Source organism: Corvus hawaiiensis, chromosome 24 (assembly GCF_020740725.1).
Source record: "Corvus hawaiiensis isolate bCorHaw1 chromosome 24, bCorHaw1.pri.cur, whole genome shotgun sequence".
NCBI classification, from domain to species: Eukaryota; Metazoa; Chordata; class Aves; order Passeriformes; family Corvidae; genus Corvus; species Corvus hawaiiensis.
The window spans coordinates 7,183,455-7,194,413 of record NC_063236.1 but is presented as its reverse complement, the minus strand read 5'-3'; the positions used below and the strand labels follow the sequence as shown (position 1 = coordinate 7,194,413).

The window sequence follows — 10,959 nt, the reverse complement described above, 5'->3', positions numbered from 1 at the left end:
CAAGAATTTGACTCTTCTCACAGTGTCTTCACCAAGACACTGTGAGAAGTGTTTTTCTGCTTCAGTACAACTCAGCAAAGCTAATTTTTTTCAGTAGCTTCTGTGCTTCCCAGATACAAAATGCTGTTTGCTGCCACAAAATGGAACTAATTTCTTGCCATTCTCCTACTGATTTTCATATGCCTGAGGACTAAACTTCCTTTAATCCTGGCAGCTCTTAAAGTCCAGTAAGGACTGCAGTAATACCATGATGCAGCCAGAACAGGGGGAGTGTTAGGGGACATCACACCTAAACCAAGGTGCTGCCCTCACCTGCCCAGAGCACTGACCCAGCACTGCCTGTACAACGCTCCCAGGATGCTGATGGAGTGCAGTTATCCACATCTTTAAGACCATCTTTCTGGTGATGGCTGAAGACAGTGGGGGATTTTTCACTTGTGTTTATCTCCCACTTGTCCTGCAGTGTCCTTTCATGCAGACACAGTGGGTGCACAAAGATAAACTTCAGTTCCTAATCGTGTACATAAGCTTGTGTCACCCTCTGTGGAAAATAATTTACTCTTGTGATGTTTCTAAGAGATAAATAAATATTTATAACATTATTAATTAAACAGCATTTGAGATTAAATTGTGGAACTTGTTTAAATAGAGTATAGAAACAATGAATGAATTGTACTCAAACCTCTACAAAGAGACAGAGAAGATCAAGCAGTGGAATATGACTGTGGAATCAGAACTAAACCAGAAAGAAACTGCAGGAAATAGAAAGGTTATTGAAGCACAGCATAAAGCCATTCAAGAATGTCAGGCCAGTATTGTACAATATACATTGAATAGATGAAGTAAAGAGAAAGTGCTTCCTGATTTAGCATGACAATATTATTAATACGATTAAATATTTAATAAATGTTGCATGTTGATTTTTGCATTGAGAAAATGATTATTCTGAGCAGGGGTGTGCACCTGTCCTGTGTGAATGTGTGGATGAAGAACGTACCTGCAAGTGTTTCAGTTGCTGGTAAATTACTGTTTACTATTCTGCCTTTCCTGCAAAAGATGACTCAGCATGGAATACCAGATAAAACAGACTTCTGTCTTCTGATGAACAAAATTACTTTTTCATGCGAGATTTGAGAAACAGAAGTGTATTTCTGATATATTTTTCAATAACGATGTGGTTTTCTATTTATTCCCTTTGAAATTAGTTTGAAAATTAAAAACCCGGTTTAAAACTGGAAGATGACATATGTGAAAATAGAGATTTCTTGAAAGAGTAAGTAATACGGACAAAATTTTTTATGTGTGAAACAGTTTTTGTGCTGAGAACTGTGCTAGTGTGAGCAGATATGTTTAGCTGTTAAATTGTAAAGGTCATTGCATTGTTAATCCTCAGGTCCACAAAGTTTGTGCATTCCTGTGACACATTATGAGGTTTTTCTGTCTTTGAGAAGTACCACTTCGAGATACCTGTGTAATCTGCTTAAGGAAACCTGTAGTCACTTCGCAGAGAAGTCCAGCAAATGTAAATGCTCTTTAATTCTGCTTTTAATTCTGTTGGAATTTGTGTTTTGATTTTGCAGAACTTTTTCATGACTTGATCAATATTTGGCTAGGACCAACCACTTTATCTAACTTGAATGTCTACTTATTATACACAGGGACAAATGAAAATATCATCTGTCCTTTTTCTACACTTCATTATTCTCATTCTGTTAGATTTCAGCTCTGACCATAAAGAGTGATGAAAAACGTGATATAATAGAAGACATCAAGGCTCAGCTGCAGGACTCATAAAATAAGTTTGCTGACTTAATAGAATCAAAAAGTAAGAGTTCACTTTGCTACAGTAGAAAGTAATTGTTTATAGAGGTATAGAAAACAGGATTGTGATAATTTTATTCTGTTACTTTTCAGCAGCAGAATTTTGGGGCATTGCGTGCTGATGTGAGCTCAGGACTGCAGGGTAGCTTTTAGGCGAGTCAACTAGTGAGAACTTCTGAAGATTACAAGGGGAGAAGATGTTACTTGAGTTTTGCAAACTTACAGTCAGGTTCTACTGAGGAAATTTACTTTTCAGAACCTGATTTTCAATATTTTAAACAATTTATACAAAAAATATTTATATTATATAATGCAAGTATGTTTGGTCTTTGTTAAAATCTATAAATATATGTAATGTTACATTTTTTGTAGCATTTTTTAGTAAATATCCTGTTTTTCTTAAATATAAATATAAAGTTGAATTGAAAATTCAGTTCTGAAAAGACGAATACTGAGCATTTACCTCTTCTATTCTAATGCTTGTCTTGGTGCTCTAATAAAATATTCAAATGACAAGTTGGTATCATTTGTCCATTTATGGTTTTAGTAAGCACAGGAAATTTCAAAATTATCAGCCTTTTATTCCATTAGTACACAGTGTTGGGGGTTTACTCAGAAGCTGAACTTTTTAAATGAATGTCCCAACCCCTGTTATTACCCAGTACGTAGAGTTAACTTCTATACTGCATAATACTGAGAGATTCAGCAAGAGTCTCATACTTTGTGGTGGCCCTGTGTAAAGAGAGGCCTTTCCCCAGCAAGGGAGCCCCAAATCCTTCTCTTTGGTCTGTTTTCTTTGTTGTTAAATGCACAGTACCTTGTAGTGACAGTGGGGGTTGGCTCCTACTGTGTCATGAATGCAGTTCTAGAACGGTGACAAAACTTGATGCAATATAACAAGTATTTCCTCCCAGACCTCAAGCTTATTTTTGATAACTTGAGAAAACTCACATGTTGTATCTTAGTTGAACAAGAAGAATGTAACCACTGCCAGAATTTAAAACTCCAGTACAGGGAATGCACGTACAGGCACTTCCAGAGACATGTAATTGCCACTCAGCACTACTGGAAGTCATTTCCCAGGGGTGTTTACAAATCTGTGTTGTATAAAGCTGCAAGAGCAGAGTGTGCAAAATAGAATGTGGAAAATAAGAACAAGCCTGAAGAAATCTTACTGTTAGGACTCACCCAGGAGTGACAAGTTGAATGCAGTGTGCCTTGCTTCTACCAGGAGTATCTTGGAGAGGAAGAGTTCCTGGGGGAAAACAGCCTTCCCTTTTCCTTCCTTATAGCCATTTTCATTTTTAGTTGGAATCTGAGAGTGGCTTCCCTGTTGGGAGGCATTCACCTGGCAGGTCTTAGGCTGTCACACCTGGGGCAGACTTTTACCTTCAGCATTATTACGATCCTGGGTTGGTATCCATTCATCCTTGACAATACTGCAGAAGGCTTCTGGATTTTCTTTGGTGGTGTTTTTTTTTGTTTGGTTTTGTGTTTAGTTTTGCCCTCAGCACAGTGATTGTGTATCTTAGACTGAAAGAAATATCTAGCACTTTCCAAAGAAATGAAACCAAATCCAAAGGGCTCTACTGTCAGAGCCAAACATCAAATAGGATTATGAAGTATTTTCAGACCATAAATGGAGATTGCTGGCATATGATATGCAACAAAGAGATTTGCTGTTTTAATCTGTGGTTGATAGGAAATGCTGCAGCTAATCCTAGGAAAGAAAGAGAAGAACAGTCTGTGAATCTATAAATTTCAGAGATGAGAGCTGTGTTTCGGGCTGTTACAGAGATTGGCAATAGGCAGATCAGCTTTGGAAATTCAGCAGCTACAGGCTGTTTAAATGCAAAACCTGGCAAAAACACTTGTTTCTATGGCAGCATATCAGGATCTTATTTCCTTTTATCAGTGGAGGGCTCTAACAGGATGGGGTTGGAAATAATTCCTCTACCAGAATACTCATCTTTCAGAATCTGATGGGTTTTGTCTGTTTTTCATCAGCAGAGCTTCCAATTCTTGGTTGTTTGCAAGTGTGGATGTGTTTTTACTTTACTATCTACAGTTCCATGTTTTGTGGAAATAAGAGTGGCCCTGCTCTGTAAGTAACCTGCTCATGAGATCACAACGTTTTCTTTGTGTTGTACCACTACCAGGGGCAGGGTGAGTAGGAATAATGTCTGATAACTTCTCATTGTTCCTACTTTTATTTTAGGCATTGGTCAGTGACAGAGAATCCTATTGAATTACTGTTAGATATGAGCTTCTGGTATGCACTGAATTTCTGTAGCCCATTACAGAGACTCCTGGGGAATTAACCCAAGGTTTTTATAATTCTAAATTCTATTTACAGATATCACTTGAAACACTTCCTGTAGAATATCAGCACACCATCATTCACTTAATGAAAGTGTAAAATCACTGATGTCAGGGAATGAACTGGTTTAGTTAACAGAAAGGTTAAAGATAAATAATTAACAGTGTAACTGGCTGTTCCAGAACAGGGCTGCAAAGCTGGGCTATAAAAGCACATTAAAAATTTCTGTCACTGAGCCTCTGCAGGTCAGCAGGAGGGCAACAAAAGGAACGGATCCATAAGCATCAGACTATGGATGATGGATTTTAGGAAACTGTATGGAAGAAGCCTCAGGCACTCACAGATTGTGACACTGGACTTTGTTGTCCTGCCAGTCTTTTGTCTTGCTGCTCTCTGTAGCTCGTGGGATCTCACTCCCAACAGAGAGGTCAGTAGTGAATGAGCTCCATGGTCATAGTCAGAAGGACAAGCCAGGAAGTTTTTTACCAGCTTGGTACTTTGTGTAAATGGCTGAAGATATGTGAATACCACCCTGGTGCTCTTTAGATGGGCAAGATAATGGTGCCAGCAACAGAGAGGCAGCAGGCAAGATGTTCTGTGACCATATCAGCATGAGGCTGAGCTGATAAGCAGCAGTCACATTGGTCCCAAGATCCACTCCGACTAATTTATCGCCCTTCCAGATGAACGAATTTTCATTCTTAATACCTGGTCGGGTATTTCTCTAGTGCACTGCAGTGTGTTCAGAGGCTGGGTAAAAACACTGAAGTGAATAAAGGCACTGTTGAGACTACACTGACTGCTCCAGTGGTTCCAGCATTCAGTATCCACCACACTGGTTGTATCCACCACACTGGTTGTATCCACCATACTGGCTCTGCCTGACAGCTCTAAAACTTCCTGACGGGGGGGCTCTGGACAGATGGAACCAAAGACATTGTGTCCGTGCAACTGCCTTAACAACCAAATTTGCAATCACTGCAAACAAGGAAATTGGGTTTTTGTGGCATGACCTATTTTATGCAACAACAGTAATTATGTTTTCATCTGTTAATTCTTTATTGCTCAAATCCTGTATCAATTTTCTGTTATTTTACCTGGGTGGTGGAGAGTTACCTGGGTCAACACTCCCTCCTTAAATATTGCCATAATATTAGCACTTTCTTTTAATGTTTTGAAATCTCCTCAGTATTCCAGACTTGCTGAAATGAGCATTAGTTAACTAATCATGTTGAGTTTCAAATATTTATTTCTTATATGATTTATTTAATAATTTTTGTTGTGTGGTTTTCAGTCACTATGTTTTCAAAAGCACAAGTACTTGCTGAAGCCTTTGTACTTTGCATCAACAGCTTGTCTTCATCTTGTAATGTTCCCTGACTTCATTATTGGCCTCTGGCAAAAGTGTATTTCCTACTCTTTAGCTTCCTTTACAAGTTTTCTGCATTTTCTCACCTCCAACAGTTATTGTTGGTTTTCTCTATTTTTATTGCTATAGTTTTATTGTTGCAGTCTCTTTTTCATCTTCATTATGACTTTAAAGTGTTGTTATAATTTGCTACTGATGTTTGCAGACATTTCCCTAAATCTTGTTAAAGCAAATTCTTAAACCTTTATTTTTCACCCTAATCTCAATCCCCTCCTTACACCCATTTTTCTCAATTTAGAGAAATTGGCACCTTTGGGCAGCAAAGAATACACGTCTTCACACTCTGACCTGTTCTCTCCTGTGTTCTCATAAGGGGTGTTGAGACACTTTAAACCTGGCTGCGGGGGTTTCCAGGGTGCACAAATCCAGCTCCAACTGCCTAAAGCAGTGAATTCTTTAGAGGAAAGGATCAGCTGTGCATGCAAGGGTCACATGTGATATTTTTGCTTTAGGAATGCTGTTTTTTAATTTACTTTGAGTGCTTTTTGTCCTCTCCAGGTTTTAGTTTTAGGAATTGTGTTCTTTTCCTTCCAGGTTCTTTGCATCCTTTGAAATACACTTTGTATATCCCAAGAAGAAAAATTCTTTTCTGTGATTAAAGCTTTAAACAACCAAGCCCATACATGTATATGTGGTGTGTATGTGTATGTAAAGTGTCTATATATAAACATATACGTTATCTATGTGTGAGTTGTGCAGTGTATACTGAGAGAACCTGTTTGTATTTCAAATATAGCATAAAAATACAGAGCTCAATAACATAGTGGGGTAGTAGCAAAGTAAGTGTTACACTGCTGTTGCTAAGTGAGATTGGACAGATGTTACAAAGAGTACAATTAATACTCTGCTCATGTCCCTAAGCCAGAAAGAGGTTTAAATATAATTAAATCATATTTAATTCCTGAGAAATTATATGGTAGAAATTAACCCAGAATTAAAGATTCCATGAAAACAAAAAGAATTTGGCTAGTCTTAATAGAACAAAACCTCTATTACATTATCCAAAAAATGCTTGAAAAATTAGCCCAGGACACAGACTTATGTGTGAAAACCACAGGAAAAGGAGACACTATTATTCAGGAATTAGCTGAACACCAATTGGGACCAACTGGATCACTCCTCCAACAGCTCAAAGTGACCGCATTTACCACCTCAAACTCACATTTTCCATATTTCTTATGGCTATGTAAATCAGGAAATGTGGTTGACCTGCATAAGACATCCATCAGATCAAGTTGGGAGTTAGGTGATTACTGGGAAGGGCACATGTTGTTCCCAGAGCTGCAGGCAGGGAGCTCAGGGAAAGGCTGACAGAGAATGGTGGCTTTGTTGACCTGTTCTCCCTCTTGCTCCCCTAAATGTGAGTGTTTTTCCCCCATCTGAGGACATTGTTTCATTGGTATTGATGCAATATTTTGCTTCTTACTGTGCTGTGAAGAGTGGTTTTGTAAAAGTTTTTTCCCTATCAATTACTATTGAGTGAATTGCTTGTTACTTCAATATTTGCTGAGTAGGTTCCAGGCGGGACAATTTCTGAGTGTGTTTTGCTTGAGCAGGTAAGTCAGGCTGTACCTGAGCAGGCTGCAGAGTTTGATTTCAGATTTGTTGCTTCATGGGCACTGCATAGACTTAGAGAATCCCAGAACGGTTTGGGTTGGAAGGGACCTTAAAGCTCATCCCATCCCACGCCCTGCCATGAGCAGGGACACCTTCCACTAGACCATGTTGCTCCAACCTGGAACAGTTCCAGGGATGGGACAGCCACAGCTCCTCTGGGCAACCTGTGCCAGCATCTCCCAGCTGTGTGTGCCTGGTAAGGAGCAAACAGAGCAAACCAGACCTCGTTAAACTTTAGCAAAACGCAGGTGTAAAACTCATCATCTGTGATCATGGAGAACTCCATATCCATGAGAGCCTTCCTGCCGTGGTCTTGCTGTCCTATGGAGCAATTAAATTAACCAATAATAACAACTTTTTAAAGCACTGGTTAGTTTAAAAGCCTGAGGAGAGAATGACTGTTAATATAATTAGATTTCCAGCTCCAGTTTCCAGGTTAGGATATTATGGACACGTCTGTTCCTATCACATTTGCTTTGTGGTTCAGTATGAATTTTCAATAGATGACTTTGTGATAAGAAAGCAGCAATTCAGATGCAATTATATAAACAGTAAGATCAGCCTGGAATTAGCCTGGAGAGTATAAAGCACGCACAGAGCTTGTGCTGGGTCACTGCCTCTCCCAGCTCAAGGCAGAATCAGGTTCCTGTAATAGGGAAGAATTCTGCTGACAAGAGGTTGGTCTTTCCAGACTGGTGGTGTTGCAGCTACAGGGTAAACCAGCCTGTGTAATGGATGGCTTTGCTATGGGAAACTGGGAGCTAGAAGAGACTAGAGGGTGATGTCCAGATATTGGTAGATACTGTCATTTAAAGTTTGTCATTTAGAGGCTTTAGAGTCGTTCCTGAAATTGTCTTGGAGCTAATTAAGGCTTTGTTCTTGGGATCCCCCCGCAGGTCTGAAAAATGAGGTCAGCACAACAGACAGATAAAGCAGGATTCATTGAGTTGAACTCTTTGCTGATATTCTTTATTGTAATTTACTTGAATCTATTATTTAATTCTTGGCAGTGTTCCCATCTCATCATGCCTCTAAGCCACTGGAAATTGAAAAATCCAGTTTTATGCCTGATATGCACAGCCTTGTCTTTTTCTCTCTTTAACATTTTATAAGATGCTTTCTTTAGAAAATTATTTTTAAACTGTGAGATTATTTTAATATCTCTGGTTAATTCTAGAGCTCATGTTCTCTTACATGTCACACTTTCAAATCTTTCAGCTCCTGTTATTTGTTCTGTGTCAGGATTTTATCACTCATTAGTGAGAAGTTCCATGTAATATGCTTTAGTGGGGGGAAAGTGAATTTATTCTATGTTGTTAATGGCCTCTTTGCCCATGTTCTCTGTTTAATGGTCAATATAATTTCAGTAAGGTCTGAGATTGGAAAGAAATTGTCAGGCTGTAGCTAGAAATGTTAAGATTACTCCAAGACTGTGACTCTCTTGGATGTTCCTGTTGAATGCTGAGGACAGGGCTGGAAGGCCTGTCCCATTTTACCTGTGGTTTGCTCTGTTTGTTCTTCCCCATCCAGCATGAGTCCCTTCTTTGTAATGTCTCTCCTCTTTGGCCTGACTTTCGGACAAACAGCATCACTTTGTGCTCCTTCTGAGTACACAATCCATGTGGAGAAACGGGAATGTGCCTATTGCCTGGCCATCAACACCACCATCTGTGCTGGATTCTGCATGACTCGGGTACGAAGCACTGCTCTGCTCTAGGCAGATGTTTCTGTAACAGCCACCACTGCAAACCAAGGGTCTGTTCTCCCAGAAAATAGTGTATAAATGATTTCATTCTAATAGAGTTTATCACAGGCAGAAGAACTGCACTGTCACCATGTTTTCAAGTTAGTTTTTTGCAAAGGTATGGATGAAAAATGCCAAGCCTCTGAAACTATGGAGTTGACAACACCAGTGGCACAGCAGAGACCTGACTGCTGCTGCCACTGCAGAGCCTCTGTGGGCAGTTTTTGAGGGTAGGATGGAACAGGTGAGGGGCAGATTATATTGGGTCACTCTTAATTAATGTAAATAACTTAGGTAACTTCTGCTCCCACTGCTGCTATCTCAGCTGGCTGTGGGGACAACTCTGCCGCAGCCACACCACTGCACACAAGTTCACTGTTCAACACAGCATTTTGAGTTCCAGCTTGGGCAGCAGGGAGCCAAAAGAGATCACAAAGCACAGGGAACACTCTGAGCCAAGTGGATTAGTTAAACCATAAAAACAAGGTGAATGTATCTGTGTGGAGAGGGAGCTCCGGTCACAATCAGAGCTCTGAACTGAGTAGTGCCAGAGCCAGGCTCAGTGTATGAGTTTTGGTCTCTGCACTTCACAGGACATTCTGACACACGAGTGCTTCTGTGAAACAACACATTTCTCTTCTCTTTGTAGGACAGCAATGGCAAGAAGCTGCTCCTCAAGAGTGCTCTGTCCCAGAATGTGTGCACATACAAAGAGATGCTGTACCAGACAGCACTGATCCCAGGCTGCCCTCACCACACCATCCCCTACTACTCCTACCCCGTGGCTGTGAGCTGCAAGTGTGGCAAGTGCAACACTGACTACAGTGACTGTGTCCGTGAGAGGCTCAGGACAAACTATTGCACTAAGCCACAGAAGCTCTGTAACGAGTAAAGCTTTCAATGGGATGTGGGTGAAATGTACTGCTCTGCTCACACCTGAACAGAAATAAAAGTGTACTTCGTATTTGGTTTGCAAACTGGTGTGCACAAAGATTTATTCTGAAGGTGTATCATTAGTTGCTTCAATTAATTGGGTGTTCTGAGACAGGCAGAAAAGAACCATAAAGGCTGCATGTTTGCATTTAGAACCCACATGAGTTTACTTTGGGGAAGAAGGAGACATGACTGTGTGGATTTATCAGCCTTTGCCCATAAATCCCAAATATTTTGTAAACAGATGCTCAGAGATTCAATATATTGACATATTTCAGAATTTGATATTGATTGATTTCAGAGTTCACATATTTCACTTGATAGATTTTGGAGTTAAAAAAGAGGCCACATACATTCTTGGTATTGAACATTTTAAATAGATTTTGACACATACAGCCTTCAAATTAGCAACAGTATTTTTCCATCTATGTAATGTTAGTTTAGACACTGTAGATCTGCGTCCTCCCTGCTATTGTCCAGTATGACAGCTGGTGTGGGGTCAGTAGCTCTGACCAAGGAAGCTGTAACCGGTCCGGAGAGATGGTCCCAAAAAGAATCACCTTCCCGAGGCCCGGTGTCTTCCCTCAGCTGCTGGCCAGGAGGGCCCGTGCAGAAGCTGTCAGCTCTTTAGTGATTGTCAGCTCATGATTTCAGCTCAGCTCTGCAGGGCAGCCTCCAGGCCAGACCAGGGAGAGAGAGACCAGAGGCCCGTGTAGCTGTTCCACATGGGGAAGCTTTATTGGTCCGTACTCCAGCGAAGGGGAGGCCAGGGACGGGCTCCCTCTGCCCTCGCAGGCACAGGGGGCTGGCTTTACAGGGATACAGGGGGTGGGTGTCAGAGGGTAAAGGCCAATGGGTTACAAAAGATCTGCATAGGGTCTCCCAGAGGATTCTGGGTTTGTCTTCTTCTTGCCGTAAAAGTGGTTGCCTTTCCAGGGGAGTTCCTGCTGGGATATTGCTCAATCTCCTTATCTCAGCAGATGTCCCTCCAGGGCAGTGGCTGGGCACACCCTACAGTCCAGACCTGTGTTTATTGGGAATGCTTCTCCACGGCTCTACACGAATGGCATAACCTCCCCCTTTCCTGCTGAAATA

At 40.7% G+C, this 10,959-nt stretch overlaps 1 protein-coding gene across 2 annotated transcripts; it reads left to right on the top strand.

The window, feature by feature from the left end:
* Window positions 1-7,756: 7,756 nt before the first annotated feature.
* Window positions 7,757-9,908, top strand: TSHB (thyroid stimulating hormone subunit beta). Of its 2 annotated transcripts, none has more exons than XM_048328522.1 (3): window positions 7,757-7,864; window positions 8,718-8,880; window positions 9,581-9,908. In XM_048328522.1, exons 2-3 carry the CDS (start codon window positions 8,719-8,721, stop codon window positions 9,821-9,823), a joined length of 405 nt encoding a protein of 134 aa, XP_048184479.1. In that variant the 5' UTR covers window positions 7,757-7,864; window position 8,718; the 3' UTR covers window positions 9,824-9,908. The 2 variants fall into 2 exon arrangements, with proteins under 2 accessions (XP_048184479.1, XP_048184480.1); XM_048328523.1 differs by having other exon boundaries at window positions 7,767-7,901.
* The last annotated feature ends 1,051 nt before the right edge of the window (window positions 9,909-10,959 follow it).

What these genes read in the sequence shown, in the direction of transcription:
- TSHB (XM_048328522.1), top strand. Translation starts at nt 8,719, where the DNA reads ATGAGTCCCTTCTTTGTAATGTCTCTCCTCTTTGGCCTGACTTTCGGA. An exon ending in CTGGATTCTGCATGACTCGG is followed by an intron (nt 8,881 to 9,580) that starts GTACGAAGCACT and finishes TTCTCTTTGTAG; the next exon opens with GACAGCAATGGCAAGAAGCT.